The sequence below is a fragment of the Manis pentadactyla genome, chromosome 2 (genome assembly GCF_030020395.1).
Source record: "Manis pentadactyla isolate mManPen7 chromosome 2, mManPen7.hap1, whole genome shotgun sequence".
NCBI lineage: Eukaryota > Metazoa > Chordata > Mammalia > Pholidota > Manidae > Manis > Manis pentadactyla.
In genome coordinates, this window is record NC_080020.1 from 72,162,782 (window position 1) to 72,180,846 (window position 18,065).

General features: G+C 36.4%; 1 protein-coding gene across 17 annotated transcripts in view; it reads left to right on the forward strand.

Moving 5' to 3' along the window:
- MEF2C (myocyte enhancer factor 2C) overlaps positions 1-18,065 on the forward strand; it is a 160,903-nt gene that overhangs the window by 126,793 nt on the left and 16,045 nt on the right. For all 17 annotated transcript variants that reach the window (XM_036925664.2, XM_057493603.1, XM_036925666.2 and 14 more), the window contains 2 exons: positions 2,509-2,695; positions 4,584-4,631. In XM_036925664.2, coding sequence (XP_036781559.1) covers positions 2,509-2,695; positions 4,584-4,631 — 235 coding nt within the window. The remainder of the gene's footprint in view (positions 1-2,508; positions 2,696-4,583; positions 4,632-18,065) is intronic.

Below are 18,065 nucleotides of genomic sequence, written 5' to 3' on the forward strand. Positions count from 1 at the left end.
ATACAGTTCCATACAAAACAAAATAGAATATTCCCTTAATGTACACAGTACACAGTAATTGCATTTCTGGCAATTTAGCATATAATAATATCTAGGTTTTGGTGTATAAAAGATACCTTGTGTTTGCAGAAACAAAGTTAGTTCCGATTCAGATTATAAACAGGCTTTTTTTTCACACATCAGAATATCCAGTGGGGGCATTTGAAAGTCAGATGGAGTAAGAGACAATTCTTGGTTGTATAGAATTGTCCCATATATATAATAGGATATATAACATAGTGCCCAGCCATCCAGAAAATGCCAGTCTTACCCACCAATCATAGTGATACCTAAAAATAGTGCCACAGATCTCCAAAATGCTCCCCAAGGAGACCATCCACCCCTTAGAGAACCACTATCCTAGATCTAGAGAGTTGTAATGGCTTCAGGGAGAAACATGGCAAACTCAAAAGGGTCATTGAAGAGAGTTTAGTAAAAGGACGGTTTACAGCTGGGTAGAGTTCAGGGAAACCCGCGAGCAGTGAAGTACATCAGGGCTTACAGCCTAGAAGCTGTTACCACATCTAAGAGCTGAAGGAGCAAGAGGAGGAAAGAGACCCCAGAGCACAGCAAGATCTACATCTGTGGGAGAGAGGCTCACGGAGGGGCACGCTAGGAGGGGAGTGCAGCCTCTGCCATCCCGCGGCCCAGCAGGAGGATGCTACAGCAGAAACATCCCCTGATGGCTCTTCTCCCACGCTCTGTACTTTGGTGGTGCCTCCGCTGGCCCAGCTGAAGCCAGAGGGCAGGGGAGCCTGGCAGCGCAGTCTGGAGGATCAGCCTCCCAGGCTCAGAGCAGTGAAGGGGGTGCAGAGGGGCTCTACAAGGGCTAATGGCGAAGGCAAAACAGCAAAGACCCAGCACAGTTGTTTTCTTAGAAAATACCAGAGCATTTTTGGGGGGGCCTTTTAATAAAGGAATACCATATTTCATTCACTCAACAGATATTTTATAGCATACACTAATATTTTTTGTTGTTTAAAAAGGGTCTAGAAATCTGAGGATATATTCATTCTTTGATGTCTTATCAAACATTTATATTTCGTTACATCATGTGTTTATCCAAAATTATTTTTTGTTACCTGCTTACAACAGCAAAAGCCTAATAGAGAATGACTGTTTTAATACAGCACTTGAACATTTCTATTCCCTCTAAAACAATGAGGAATCAAAGACATGGGAAAGAGAGGAAACATTTGCTCTTATCAATATTGGCATGGCCAGATCATGGAAGAAAAGAAAAAAAATAGGAAAAATGAAGCAAAAGTGTAAATGGAGAATGGTATTGTGATCAATCATCACCAGGACAAACACAGACCTGCTCACAGAGCACGTACATGATGCAGGCCAGCCAGTCAACCAGTAAAAGAAAGCGGATGTTAGGGGTACAGAAAAAAAAGTAAAAAAATAACCCTGAGCCACATGCTCATATTCATTTAAACTTGAACAATGGCTTATTTGAGAATCCCTGAGGCAATGTTGTATATAAACCATCTATAATGTGTGTGTATATCATATATATATGATATACACACAGACATACATATCCATTTTTTATTAAGAATACTGTATGCTCTGATACCAGGAGTCCTCTGACAATATATTAAATAGTATTTTTATTTATAATACTAAGAATGAAAAAAGAGAAAGTTAACAACTATGATTATCTAGTTAATGCAAGTGGAAAAATCAGTGTGATTTTGCTTAAATTACCAAAATAATACCAAAAAAATCAATAATTGAGACTTGATTACTCTAATTAAATATCCACAGTTTCAGTTCACTAAATATTTGCTAATTCTCTCATTTGAGATATAAGTCTTGGATTTACTGGTGTCAGTATATCCTCAAGTGTGAAGTGTAACATATATTCTGAACTGTCATTTTAAAATATGAATTATTGAATGATATGTGCTCTCTTGAATCCTGTATCTTAAAATGTCTATTACCTTTCGAGTTACTTTCAAAAGACAGACTTTTAAAAATAATAAAGTATATGTGCTATTCACATGCTGGAGATTTTATATCATTAAACTTCTGCATAAATATGCTTCAATAAGCAATTAAATGAAAGGCTCTGGTTTGCATTTTAATCCTCCTTTTTCTCTGTGAAGTCATCACATTCATGTACCTTTGATCCTGCAGTCATTTCTGGCATCAGATTCAGACATCACAGATGAACGATTATCACTTAATAGAATGGAATTCAGAGACAATGGAATCTAATGAAATGGGGCTTTGTTTTAAACAAAAGTGAGACTTTTTCTAGTTGCAAAGAAAGAGTTCTAAGAACATTAAAGAAACCAATTTATGATCTGAACATCTTGAGAGCTCTTCTTAATGGTCTTCTAGACACCAAGCAATTTGGAATTTGACATTTTTCTTGGAAAAGTAAAGGCTTTCTGTACTCAAGGGCCTCTGTTTCTATATTTTCCTTTTACCCAATTTCTTTTTTTTCTGCTCCTACAGGCTGTTCCACCTCCCAACTTTGAGATGCCAGTCTCCATCCCAGTATCCAGCCACAACAGTTTGGTATATAGCAACCCCGTCAGCTCACTGGGAAACCCCAACCTTTTGCCACTGGCCCACCCTTCTCTGCAGAGGAATAGTATGTCTCCTGGTGTAACACATCGACCTCCAAGTGCAGGTAACACAGGTAAGCATGCAATATTAACAAATTATTGAAGGAATCACTCTGGGCAAAAAGGCTATTTTATCTACAAGGTGTTGAGTTTTCCAGTTCTCCACGTGTTGTATGTTCCTTCATTGTTTAGTACCCACCCCTTGTCAGGTCTTCCAGATGATAAAGCCTAACCCTATTAGCCTGTCTTTCAAAATCTTTCATAATCTGCAGCTTAGCTGTTCAGCCTGTCACCACTCTCCTCTCGTGGCTATATTTTAACCATATACTTTCAGAACGTCAAATATCCTGTCTCCATCCTTTTACTTCTGCTCTTTACCTGCCTAAAATGCCATTCTCCTTTTTCCTCCTAGCCATATACTACCTTTTCTGTGAAGTATTTCCTTGTGTTTTCTGATAGCATTTATCCCATTTAGGTTTGTTTGGTGGTGGGGCCAATTTTTTATATTTATACAAATATATTTTATACAGTAACTTACTTATACCACAAAGGATTTAAGACAGAAAGGAAATGTGATAGGATAGCATAATTAATAAGAAATGTGAAATAAAAACCAAAGAGCCAGAAATAAAGTTAGTACAGCATAAGAATATAAACACTTGCCATAAATTTGCCGTACACTTCTAGGAGACCCTTACTGTTGTAAAGTTCAGCCTCCCAGAGAAAAGAAATTATTTATTGGGAAAAGTTCAACCATTCCTAATACCCAGATCAAGCAAAACACAATGTGATATACTGAATTAGATGTGTCTCTTTTCCCACTGGATTTAAAGAACCTTGAAGAGAAGAATGTCTTGGTTTGCCAAGCTCACAGTAGGAACTAAGTAAATGTGTATCGATATAACTAAACAATTCCTTCATATTTCCAAAAGGAGCATAAAAATAGTTGTTTCTAAATTATATACAGCAAACCATTATATATTTACATTTTATTTTTTAAAAGCCCTCCATAGGAAATTTTTAGGCACACATAACTTTATTAAAAGCAATTCATTCATAGAAGAATTTTGTTAGAATAGTTAAGATATGTGCCTTGCAAGTAGAACTAAACTAGTATTAACTGTTTAGTACAGAAACTTCATCCAGAAAATACAATCAAAATCAGCCAAATAAAAAATACTTTGATGAATCTTGAGTCTGAGAGATGTGTATAAAGGACTTCATTATGCCATTATCTCTACTTTTGAATATAATTGAAATTTTTCATAAGAATTTTCAACAGTCATATGTATTCCTTTCAGATCATACTCAAATGCAGTTGAATTTCTTATTTGATGAACTTATGCTCATTTATTTTTACAAATTTCATACTTTGTTTCCAAAATATTATTTGATTGGAAATAATAAACATTCCCTTAAAATGCAATGAACATTGTCTTCTGATTCCAAAGCCAGAACCAGCTAATAATTGTGAAGTATCACTTAGAAACAATTAGAAAATAATCTACTGATAATTCTGTTCTTTTGGCTAAACCTTGTTCCTTAAAAACTAAGTACTTACTGTATTGAATATCTTACTGAAACATCCCAACTCTCATATATAAACATTGCCAAATTTTAATGTACTTTCTAAAGTTAGCAATGAATAAGGACATGTTCCTAATAAAAATTCAGAGGTCATTCAAACTCTGGCTTTCTAAAATGTAATCCTTCTTAGAAAAAAACACTGAGCCAGATGTCAGTGACTGAATGTAATTTTCATGTTTGAACACAGCACGTCACAATAAAATAAATGTCAGCCATGTGACTTAGGTAATAATCTAGTAATAATCTTAGGTAACAATCTTTACAAATCTAGGACTCTTAGGAGAGGAGAAAATCCTGAGGTTGCTGGAAGTGAAGTGTGTTATTCTGTGGGCATTTTTCACCTTTCTCCTGTTGATCTTCCTCTTTAATCCATAGGTGGTCTGATGGGTGGAGACCTCACATCCGGTGCAGGCACCAGTGCGGGTGAGTGGAGCCTCCTGTCCTGTGGTGTACATGTCCTGCAGGGTTCTTTCCTGGGTGATTTACAGGAAGTAAATCTTTTGAACCAAATAAAATTGACAGGTCTGTGAGAGGCATGGAAAAATGGCCCCCCAAAATTCTAGAGCATGTTTAAGTGTTGGATAGCAACTTAGAAGACTGTTTATTAACTAGAACTTCCCTTAATAAAACTTCCACTCATCAGCATAATCAGAATTGAGGGCTGTGATCAAGTCAGTTTAATCCTAGATACCATCTGTGAACTCAGAAGTACCGTTAGCAAGCCTTGCCAGTTGAGTTCTCTGTTAATCATTTCACATTAAACATGAATCAATTTGTACTCAAAGAAGTACTGAACTCCTGTACATTTCTTGGTACAGGAGAATACAAAGAAAAAAAGGGAGTGAGACTGTTAACCATGCAACACATTGTTAATAAAGTCAAACCACAATTGGCATTAAAATGAGCTCAGAGAATATAAATATAGTGTACCCCCAAAAATCCCCTTAAAAACATTTTAGCTCTTAAGAACCTCTTGCTGTGGCCAATTGTCTCATAGTCACACTTCTCCAGGTTTCCATATTAACTCATGATTGTGATTACTGACATAATGATATCATTTTCAATGCAGAGGTAAGACAATACAATACTTCTAATGCTGACTGCAGTTCACTATTGGCATAACAAGTAACCATGGTAATTCCTGCAGGTGAAACATGCTATACATTTAAAATAGTAGGAGGCAGGCATGAATGACACAAGGTTGTGTTTGAAATGTCAAAAAAAATCCCAATTTATAGAAATATCCACGGACAACTTAATTAAACTATTTTGCCAGGGTCACATATAATAGCCTGCTAATTATAGGAAAGAAGATAAAGAAAATTAGTATTTAAACACATTTTTATGACTATATCCATTTGGGGGTAATATTTCTCACTTCTAATGTTGGCCCTTCACTAACTCAGTGAGGAATGAAGAAAATGTCTTAAAACTATACAGTGAATTAACAAACAGAATCAATGGCACTAGCTTTCTATTTTATCTATCTTTTAAAAGTTAGAGTCAGATTAATGAGTAAAGTCAATATACTATTTTGCTGGACATTGAAATGAAGTGCTCATTTTTTTTCCCTCAAAAAATACTTTGGGGTTTATAACCTTAAAATTACAAAACCAGATCAAAGCCAAACCAGCATTTCTTGGATTCAAGTCTCTGCCAAATACTATGGTTAGAGAGAATGGTGGAGACTAAGAATTGTGTTGTCACAAAGGCCAAGCAATAGGTAATATAAGAAAAATTGCTTAGATGTTACAATATTTTATCCGTTATCTCATTGCACCAGTTTGCTTGCTCTTATGGCATCTGCCAGTAGTGGTGATCAAAGTTCTCAGAAATAGTAAAAACAATGTGGGGTTGGGGTAGGAGGTACTCACTTTGATGGAAGTGGCCTCTTGTTACTGCTTAGTAGCTGGACTGTTTTAGAATTCCATATTGCAAATAAGTGTTTGGTTTTTCACTTACACTGTCATTGTCAATCCCCTGACAATCTACTAAGCTTAATGGCGCTCTGGGACAGAGAAGACACTCAATCTTGTAAGCATACAAGATAGCCTCATATAGGCTATAGCGTCACTGAACTAAAAAAAAATCTTTAGAGCTTAGCAAATTCATCCCCCTACTTCAGAACCTCTGCCAGAGGCATGAGAATCTTCTACTTCAAAAATAGAAGGAAACAAAAAGACATTCAGTAGCTCTACCCTGATGATAATGAACAACATATCTTGGTCATTGCAACTTGTAGCCATTGGCATGTAGTTTTCATAGTTTCCTATACACTTGTGACAGAGTTACTTTCCCACTTTTTAAAAATAGAGGAAGGAGCCCTTTCTAACTCTGGTTCCACAGAACACCTGTTGCAGATGCTGCTTAGTCTTGAGCTGGACTGTCGTGTCCTGCTCACAGGCCAGACATCTTCCTCTTCTTTCTCCTGCTGGCCGGGATCATATGTTGAAACCGACTATATCTGCTGATGCCAAAGAGTCACATAACCCCAGGGGGAAAGAAGGCCATCCCAGAGTGTCTCTACATTTTCAGAAAAGAAAACTAAAGCAAAATGGCCAAAAGATACCTTCCAAATTTTGAATATCGTCATTGAAATTCAGAGTCTTAGATCAAGTTAGAAACTCTGAGGCCAGGTGGCAAGACTCTGCAATTAAGTTAAATACTCTTTAGTCTTAGTAATTTTTTTCAAAATCAAATCATCTCAACTTGTAATAAGGGAATGAAATGAATTAACATTTATTGTATGCTTTTAAATATCAAGAGACCAAAGAGGTAAGCATTCTCCTTTTCATCTCAGCTCTATCATAAAGTATAGCATTTTCCCCATCCAGTCTCTGAGGTACATCTCACCTTCTTCCTCTCATCTACTGAGTTATCAAGTTTTAACCAACTTTGCCTCCATGGCATTTCTTAAATCTCTCTCTTTGTCTCCATTTCTATCCCACTGTCCGAGTTCGGGCTCATAACAACACCCCAGGACTGTTTTCAGACCCTCCTAATGCATCTCCCTGCTCACGTTACACTTTTGTCTCCCTGTGACTGATAGTCCTTCTCACAGCCTTAAACTGCTTGTAGGTCATCATTCATTGTGCCTAAAATCCAACAATGGCTTCCCAACTCTTTCAGGATTAACCATGAGCCTCTTATCTTTGGTCCATCCCTACTCTCCAGTCTTAAACCTTCTTACCTTCTGCCACTGCCATCAAGAACCCTGCACTCTGGCACTAATACTAGCAAACATTTAAATTGTTCTTACTGTGTGTGCTTTACAAAAAATAACTCATTTACTCTCATAACAGTCCTTTAAAGGATATTCATTTTATGATATTCATTTTATGCCCTTTCTATAGATGAGGAGACTGAGGCACAGAGAATTAAAGTAACTGCCCAAGTTGGAACCCACACAGTCTGTCTCCAGAGGCTGTGCTCCTAACCACTTCACTGTGCTGCCACACAGTGTCCAGGGTGCTTGCCTTCATGTATGCTTTTCTAGGGCTCCTTCCCCTCTCCTGCTTCCTGCGACTGAGGATTCCTGTTACCTCTCAGAATTCAGTTCAGCCATTCTGAAAATTCTTTCCTGACTCTTCCAGGAGGAATTATGTGCCTCTCCTGCGTTCTCTCATGCAGCCTGTGCCCACATCACTTACCTGATTGCACTGTAATTTCAATGTCTGGGCACTCATCTCTTTCCTGGACACTCAGCCCTCTGGGGACAAACTGTATCTTAGTCAGTTTGTATTCCCAGCTCAAGACATAAGAGACAGCACATGGCAGCTACTCAGCAAATGTTTGCTAGCTGCATAAAGGAAAACTTGATCTTCTAGACATAAATTTGTAATAGTGTTGATGTAAAAAAAAGAAAAAGAAAAAAATACTTCAAAGAATAATGTAATTTTAAATACAAAAAGATATACCCTTGATGTATAATTCACAAGAGTAATGTATTCTTCTGAATATATTAAACTGTATACAGTGTATACACTGTATACACTAAGTAGTCAGTCAATTAAGTGGCTGAGCATCACTGGCCAATAACCAATAAAGTTTTGCTAACTTCTCTAACACAGTAGGAGAAACCTAAGGAACTCATATATATATAAGCAGTAAATGAAATGTGGATTGTTATCTCACACCATCACAGCAAGGAACCTCATCATTTAAATTGAAGTAATTTCAAAGGTGAAGACAAGTGGTTAAAAAAGAAGTATCAGGATGGGGTTGTATTCTCAGAATACAGAAATGTACAGCAGGTCATTATAATACGTTAGTAACAGTGACATTTCTAGGTTTCAGTTGACAGTTATTCAGCCACTACAGAATCCTTTCTTCTCAACAACCAAAATTGAAAAGTCACTGCTTTTAGAATACATTTTGTCATATCTCCACATTAGCTTTTAACACATTAATCTTAGTAGTTATTGATGATTGTAAAATCAAGCTCAGTTGAGTTTTCATAGTCATTAGATTTAATATAAATAACCATCAGCATAGCAGTGCCCTGTGTTGGATTATTCACTATCCTTTTATCATCTTTTGTCTTCATTTTGATAACATAGCTGCTTTTTATTGAGTAGAAATTACCGGTGTGCTCAAAGATTTACTGATTCATGATTGAGACAAAAAAGAAAAAGAAAGAAAAAAAAATTGAGAAAGAGAGAGAAAACTTTAGGAATATCTTTGAAAATTTAAGAGAATTTTATAATCTACATAGCTATTTGACAGTAAGGCAAAGGAGATTTATGTATATTGGTTAATAATTTTAATTGGCATTTATTGTCAATTAGATATAATTTTATATAAAAAGAAACTAACAGCTGTTTCCTTATTTTGATTGTTAATTGTTTACTACTTTATGCATGTGGTTGTCAAGCATTGTCACTTCTGGAATGCTTAATTTATATCAACTAAAGAATGGAGACGTGGTGGTGGCAATATACTGCTGTGTATAAATCACTGAGCAGTGAATAAGGAGACCTGGCTTCCAGACTCCAAAAAGACTTCATCCAGCAAGACCTTGGGCTATGACTTTGAACCTTTGAACTTAGTACTCACAGTGGGAATAAAACACAACACAATGTTTTATGGTCATAAAGTCATAACACTTCACTTAGATGACTTTTTTGTAGTTCATTTAGTATTGAAGAAGAAAAATTCAACATATTATAAAATGACCTGAGAAGAGAAGAACGTCACATAATGTTTAATTGTTCTTTACCAGTACCATTGCTTTGCATTTATTTGTTTTTGAGAATACTTATCAAAAATTTCTTGGCTGAATTTCCTATCAGCCAAAGGACTTCTCTGCAATACTTACTCAATGATTTAAAGTATCAGTGAAGTGCTAAAAACTCTATTTAAAAGGACTGGCTTTAACAAGTTTGTATTTTTGTTGCTAAACAAAACACAAATTCAGACTGCAATATTCAAGAAAGGGAGAAAGATAGTAAGTACTTAGCTGCTCTCAAGTAAGAAAGCTATTTTCGTTAGTATAAAAATATAATTTTATATTACTTTTTAAAATATTAAGCAGCATGTGAAAAAAACCTAAGGTAATAGTTGGATTCTTGATTTCTACTTTATTATCCTGTTAGTTTGAATTGTTCTGAATAAAAATACTGAATTCATTTGCAGTTTTACCTTGGGAGTTCACCCAAAACATAAATAATGATCCAACAGCATTTTTTTGTTATTATCTATGAAATTAAGTAACAGTGATATTTTTAACCCAAACCAAGGTTATCTAGATTTATTAAAGGAAAAAGAAAAACTAAGTTCTCTAGTTGGATGATTTACAGCATGTGATACTAAGCCACTGCCAAGAAAATCATTGTCCACTTCCCATATACAGGGCTTAGAAAATTATAGATAAAACAGTACCTTGACACCATTCTGTAGGGACCAATGTTGAAGTGGGAGAGTCAGGTCAAAGAGAAGGCAAAAGAATGGCACAGGCTAAGTCAGGATATCATAAAACCCACTTTCTACCCCTTTAGTTCAACTGACTTTTTAAGGAGTTTGATTTCTGGAGGGAAAAAAAAAATTTCAAGTTAGTAACTTACCAGGGAGTGTTTTAGCAGATTTAAGAGCCCTTTGTGTATCCTGATTTATGACCTCACAAATTAAACCCTTTTTAACCTCTATCCTTTTATATACCCTATTATAGTTATATATAACTTATATATTTATAATATATTTATATATCCTATTCAGTAAGTATATCAGATATATTTATATATCCTATTAAAGACAATATAAAACTGGTCTCTTCATTCATATCCCATTGATTCCACCTAAGAGTATGTCTGATAATAAAACTTGATCATTTTAAATATGAATTTAAGCAGTTAATTAATATTTCCTCCTTTAATACTAGTTTTACTGAAAATTTGTCTTTTTCTCTTAGCAGTTTTTTTCCTCATATGCTGTTGGTTTCTCTCTTCCCTGTTTTTGGCATCACCAAAGATTTTATTTGGAGATGATACAAAAAGAAAAACTCTTTTCAAAATCATCAGTGATACAAAATTGTGCATCAAAAGACAGCAGATGCTGAAGGAGGGATGTGATTTTAAAAAACCCTCTTTTGGAAATCAGTTTTGTACCTATCGGGGACTTTTCGGGGCTCCAAGGCTGTCAGACAAGAGTATAATTGCTGTTTTTAGACAAACCTTTGCTAGTCACATAAATTCTACAGTTAGGCTTAAATAGTGTGTTTCACTTAAATTTCAATTCAAAGAGTATATAGTCATGATACAGTCTTATATTTGAAAAACAAATCAAAGATATTTTTTAGTTTTCTTTAAACTAAAGGCAGCTTTTTCTACCAAAACCTTGGATAAACAGTTTCTATCTACAGATATGTTGATAGGTGCTAAGTGCTCACTAGGTTTATTTATTATTACTCCATTTCAGTTGTTTTAACTAAACTTAATATTAGCTTGTTTACCATCTCACTGAACCTTTGTCTTGACCCTTAGACTCCAGTTATGACCTCCAGTTACAGTAAAAGGCTGATGATGTTGTATTTGTGGTGTGAGGGAGGTAAAAAGCCCAGTTATAGTCATATAGGTTATTAAAATATAGTAACAATAGCAAATCTAAATCTAGTCAATTTATATATTCAAACATGATAAAATGAATTTACATAATGATCATGAAAAAGGAACCTTTAGTTTAATATTAAGTAACTCAGAAAAAACTATCAAATCATGGAGTGACATTTTTGCTCAAGCAGTATTTTTGGGAAAATATCCCAGTTGCAGATAATAAGGAAAATATACATGATTTACAAGTAATTTGGGGGGGTGACATTATTGCCTTTAGAAAGTCCGTGAATTCTCATTTGTAAGAATTGTTGTAAAAATTAAATGCAATAATAATAATAAGATAATGAATGCAAGGCAGCACTAGCCCAGTTTCTGCCCCACAGTGCTTATTAATAAATGTTAGCTATTAATAAATGTTAGCTTCTTAATAAATGTCTATCTTCTTGATTTCCTAAGCAAAAAGTACAGTTCAGTGTAATACAGTCCCAGTAATCAGTATTAAATGTGCAGTGACTGTGCAGTGCACTAGTAGGCTTCACAGAGATGTCTGCCAGAGTCCCTACCCTGAGGGTGGGAATAAAGAGGATAAATTACTAAACCCGAGGCAGAATGGGAGTGTAGCACCGTGCAGTGCAGCACACTTATTCCACTTTGAACGTTACCATCTTCTGCTGCATTTGCAGCAGTTGTGTAAATGTTAAAACCGCAAGTAATTATTCTTTCTCTTCTGTCACGTTCTAATTTGTACTGTCTCAATATTTTTGTTTATAAAAATGACTGAAAGAATGAGCGATTGTGTCAATAATGAAGACACCCCCTCATTTTTAACAAAGAGACAGCCCCAAAATCACAAGAACTGAACAATTAAGTGAGTCATCAATCTATCATTCATTGTTAAGTGGATTTTCTTTTTTAAGATAGCAAGGCTCAATATCATTTTTATGGTGCAATTAAAAACTATCCCTTCAGAAATCAAAACTCAAAGTAGAATGATATTTTGAGTGCCTTTGTGCACAGGAAACATCAGATTGTCAATTTCTTCCTTATTTGCAAATGGAGCCTTTATTTAGAGAAATACAAGGATGCATTCTAAATATGAAACATCTGGCCTTTGTAATAATGTAGTGGAAGCAGCTTGTGTTTTGGATTCAAATCAAAGCTCTCCCACTTACAAGTTCCAGAAGCTCCCTAAACCTCAGTTTCCTCATCTGTTAAAAACTGGGATGATGACACCTGCCCCACGTGACTGTTAGGACATATGAGATAGTGGTTTGCCAACACAAACCTATTTTTTGACAAGGACTCTAAATCTTCGGAAAAACAAGTAAAAAAATACAGTAATAAGTAAAAATTCTTCTATCTCACAATCCAGAGCCTATTATATGCACTCAGTGATTAAAGGTCATTATCTAGTTAGCAGATGGACTGTTAGTTTCACAAAAGATACTAAGCAAAACAAGTCCAAGAAACGTCAAGGACAAGCGAGGTAGACATGAGTGTCTGCTGCCCTCTGACTGGCACAGCCGAGAATAGTCTTGGCTTTGGTGTGTTCTTGGGGTATTTCTCTAAGAATACACCACAGAAAGACACTGAGGTTTCACAGAAGTTTTTCATAGTCTAACATTATGCATTATTACATTATTTCCCTAAGAAACCCCCAGATAGAGTAGAGACTTGATTTTATGTTTAAAAATCTGTAATCAGGAGTCTTAACCAGGATAAGAATCAGAAATCTGATTTGCCCCCATTTTATAGTAAGCATATTGAAATCTTCATCATTCCCAGATTTCTGACCTCCAAATGTTTTGTGGTTGCTGTTTCCCTTAGAGCAATCCTGTGAAAAAGCTCTCCTTTCCCCTAAAAAAAAAAAAATTGTGATTCACAACAGCTGAATAACTTGGAGCTCCTAGAACTTAAAACAGGGTTTCAGGCATTCAGGACAAAGTGAGTATAGGTCTGATGTCTAGAAGATCATAATATATTTTTCCACTAAAATCTATTTTAAGTGTGTTGCTTCCAGTAGAGTAGTGGGGTATATGAGCAAGTCTGTTGTATACAATTTAAAGTAATTTTCTATGAAAAGACATGTTTATTTGGGACACAGAACAATGTCCTGATAATAGAAACTAACTTATCTTAAAGTCTTGCAAATGTAAAATGTAAAATGAATTGATGGTAGTGAGCATTATTATGCTTGTGACAGCTCTAGTTTAACAACACAGTATACTGTAAATGTTTTCAAAATTGTTCCAATGAAGGGGAAAAAAAACAGGTTGGTAAAGCCTTTTGAAGTAAAAGCAGAAAATCAGTGTATCAGAGGTTCAGCTGTATGTTCAACATAATGTTTTCCTGTGGCAGTTTGCTCCAAATTCCCCAAAATAAGATCCCATTAATAAATTACTAAACAGAGTAAATTTTACACACCTATATGTTAAAAATTATTTTCCAGATAACAACTACTGATAAATACTATAAAATACTGGGCATTTCACTATCATTTTAAGTGGTTCTGATGAAAACTGTTCTCTTAAATTGACAGTAGGTGGATAAACATCTTCACCATCTGTTACAGAGGAGATTATTGACCGAAATGTTACAGAATCTACCTTTAAAGCGTATTTAATCATCCATTCAAAACAGCACCCTGAAAGTTAAACAGCTGCTCTGGCATTTAGTGTAGCTAAACCCAGTAATTTTTCCTATTTGTAAATATTTATTTCTTTAGAAGGAGACCAGAAATATGGTTTGAAATACCACCATTCTGTGCCTCTTTGTATACGTTCAGCATCTTCTGACCCAGAGGTGCTGTTTATGACTGCCAGGTCGTCGTGTCCCTCAAGCCCCACTCCCACCCCCCGTCACCGCTCGCCCCGGCAGGCCTTCCTTCCCAGATCCCTGCTCCCACGCGACACTCGCCTCCTCTCCTGCTCTGCACGCCCGGAATTCCGGAATGCAATTCGGCGCGGAGGGTCGGTTCTCAGAGCAGGCAGTGCCGTCGTTCCGAGCGCGGTCTCCGGACTCAGCGGGCTCGTTCGCGCTGTGGCCCCACTTGTGGACCGCTGGCTCCGGGCAAGTCAGTGGGCCTCTCTTTTTTTCACGTGTCTCATTGTGTATCACAGGGACACTATAAGTGGCTCACAGGGTTGTCATTGTGAGGGTTCAAGGTGTTTCTATCTATGCATAAGTACAAACAATTATTTAGCAGTTGTTAGGTGCCTGGTACCTTTCATGTACTTAATGTGCATGCCTGGTGTCGTTAGTGTTAGTGGTGAAGAATACTATATAAAGGGTTTGCTCTTGTTAATATTATTGTGCAGTCGTGGGTGTGGCTGCCTCAGGCAAGCCTGTGGATGTCTCTGATTCAGATTATTTTCATGCTTCACCCCCACTAACAAAGCCATCACCTAGCACTGAGGAAACTAAGGCTCAGTTTGGGTGAAGGGCCCTAATGGAGACCTCATCACTAGAACCTGGATGTAGTACTTTATCCTCCTTTGTCCTGGACTCCCATCTGCCTTCACGTCTTTCCATCTCTGCCACCTCAGTCAGAGCTCAGTCCTCATGTGTTCTATGGCAGATGTGTCCTAACTGGCCTCCCTCTGGCAGTCTAACTCTCTAACCTGTTCTTTCCCCTGCCTCTGTTATTTTTTTCCTAACACAGTTAACAATTCACTTCCACTTACAAACTAATTTTGGCTGCACATTTTCTGTAGTATAAAGTTTAGTATAGAGTCTACAGGATAAAGTTACATGATCTAAGAGGCTTCTGTTAGCCAAGGTTACCTTACCAACTTCTGAAAACTGCAGACTCTAAAGTGACCGATACTTCCCTCACACAGGAACGCTCATCCTTCTCAGATACAGATGTGACTTGGAAATGCATTCCTTCTTTTCCAGAAGTTCCTCTCAGAACCATCCAAAAAATCCTACCCACTCTTAATTGCCACCCTTCCGTCATTCTTCCTATCATGCAGCCCATCTTTTGGTGGAAAGTTCTGTATCAGTAAATTATTGTTGAGATTCATCTTGGCATAGAGTAACAGTAAACACTTGTCCGTATAGAAGAAAAGATACTGTGTCTCAGAGTTTTTTTTTTATCAGGTAAAATTTCTACTTTATTGATTCTACCACTTGCAGTTCGCTAAAGTAATGCACTGTGAAATGATTACAGGTTCAACAGGTGGAAAAGGAACTTCAGTTAACTTCATAAAAACAAACTTAGTAGGTCGGCACTTGCATGATTTCTTGACTTTAATAGTATGTGGTTGATAATCAGTTTGTCTCAATGGTGTACTTGGGTAATCAGTGTGAAATCATTATCTAAAATAGAAAATGGTCTCAAGTAGCACAGAGGAGGAGAGAGCCTCAATATTTGAAGTTAGCAAGTTAAACATATGTTCAGTTCTCATCTCACATTCCCTCAGTAGCTTAACTTTCAGTGCCTTTCCTGAATGATTCCTGATTTTTCCAGCAGAGTCTGTATATCTTCTTTGAGAGGATCTGAAACACTTAGATAACTAGTACTCTGCATGGTGTTATTTACCTCTAATTGCAGCAGAAAAATGTAAGCTCTGTTTACAGGAGAGTCGGTCTAAAGTGGGCTAAAGTTATCTGAAAGGCATCTTCAAAGAGCTGGGGCATTACCTGATCCATAAAAATGGATTTTGACTGAAATTGGAGAGGAAACACTGCAGGTTATTGAGATGCTAGAGCAAAGACTCAGGTGTATTCAGAGGATGAGCTTGGCTGTGGTCATTGGAAATTAGGTTGGATAGATAGGGTGGGTCAGACTGTGCACAGCCCTGAGAGCCAAGCAGGATGTTGAGCCAACAATGTTAAATATGATCTGAAAAAGGAACATGATGGAAGCAGCCTCTAGAAAGATTTTTAGAGAAAATTTTGGGACCGTACATAGATTTATTATCATACATAGGCCTAAAACTTTGTTTTCACCTTAAAGAACTCACAACCTTCCTGAAGCCCATCTCAGTTCTGGTGAAGAATCCAGTTGGAGACCATAGACCCAGCTGATATGTTATGGAAAAGCATTGGTAATGAAAGCTAAACTAGGATGGTGGCAGGGGAGATAGAGAGAGGCATTTCTGAAGAAATATTAACAAGATTGGGTGTCTGATTGGATTTGGAGTTGGAAGAGGTAACAGGAATAGTCAAAGATGATGATTTCAGAGACAAGAAAGAAAAGATTTGCTAATGAAAAAATTAACCCTGGTCCATAGAGACTAGTTCTGTTTTGTGTTTATTAGTTTTATATGCTTATTTATAATTGAAAGTCCCAGAAAAGAAAAAAGAAATGAGGTGAAAAGACTCATAATGTCTAAACATCCAAATAAGAAAGTTTCAGAACCTTGGGCTCAAAGAGAGGTACATGCTCAGTTGAGCTCTGTGAGACAAGGCAAAATGTCCTCCTCACATCATCTTAAGCCAGGAATATGTTCTTTGAATTTACAGCTTCTTAAAATAGGAGTCAATAAAAAGAAGGGGGAAAAAAGCAGCAAGTGTTTTCAAGTCAGCTAAAGAGAGAAAACTTTTTTTTTCTAATACCACATTTCAAGTTCTGTGTATTTACACGACTTTTAATATGAGTGTTTAGAAATGTGTAACCAATCGAGGTAGATTCTGTTAGCCTTTATACAAATTATATCATGAATGCTTAAATTGTTTTATTTTATGTGAAACAATATTTTTAATCAAATGAACCTATAAAACAAACTGACTCTGAAGTTGGTCTGTTCTTCATTTTCTTATAATCTATAATCAGGAAATCCATTCACTCATGCTTTATAATTTTTGTGCTTTTAAGTGGTCAGGGGAATGTGACATCTGCATGCAGTCACTTCTAAATTGATAATTGTCCAGGCAGACGGTAATTTCAGAATGTAGCATAAAGGAAGGTGGAATCTGTATATTAGAAGATTTTGGAAAGGCAGTGTTTCCCACCTCCCCAACCTTAACTTTGAATGAGACCGTTCTCTTTGGTGAATCTATCTGGAGTTAGGACAACAGCCTCATCGCAGGCCACAGGGCTCTGAGTGAGGAGGAGGCCACGGTTTCCAAGCCGATTTAAATGCAGGCTCTTCTTAGCAGTAAACCACACACATGTATTCGTCATTGATTTTCAAATGATAGGTTTCTGTATCACTGGTTTAGGACCCACAGTCTTGCATTCCTAAATCTATATTATGCCAAAAGAGTAACAAGTTGGTGACTGGAAACAGAAGTGGTTATTATTATACAGCTCCAAAATGCTAACTGGCACGATATGCTAAAAAAAAAAAACAGCAGAAATTCACCGGTAAAAGGCAGATTTTATTTGTTCTTAAAAATAACTTTCTGCTCTAAAAATATGAATTTAAGAAATGTCATTGTGGTTCAAAATGTTTTACATTTACTATGAAAACACCTTCAAATATGTGACTAATCTTCCAAAATGTCATCATTTCCAAATAACAGGAAATATTCCAAAAGAAAAATAGAATGCTTTTAAAATCATTTTTTTAAGGCATTTATTGGATGAAAAACTATAATATATGTTTACCTTTTTTTTTTCCCTGCTGCTGCCCCAAATCATTGTTTAAAACGCGAGCAGAAAGATGTAAGCTCTGTTGGAATTTCTCACAGAGTTCACTGTAGAAAATTTGTTTTTTTTTTAAAGAAAAAAACCTTTTCTCGGAGCCTCCGTGAAGCATTTCCATTTTCGCACACTGGCCCAACGCTTGTCATATCACAGACAACAGATTTCACAAAGCGGTTTTACTTCCCTTTAGCAAAATAACTCCTCCATGCAAACCAG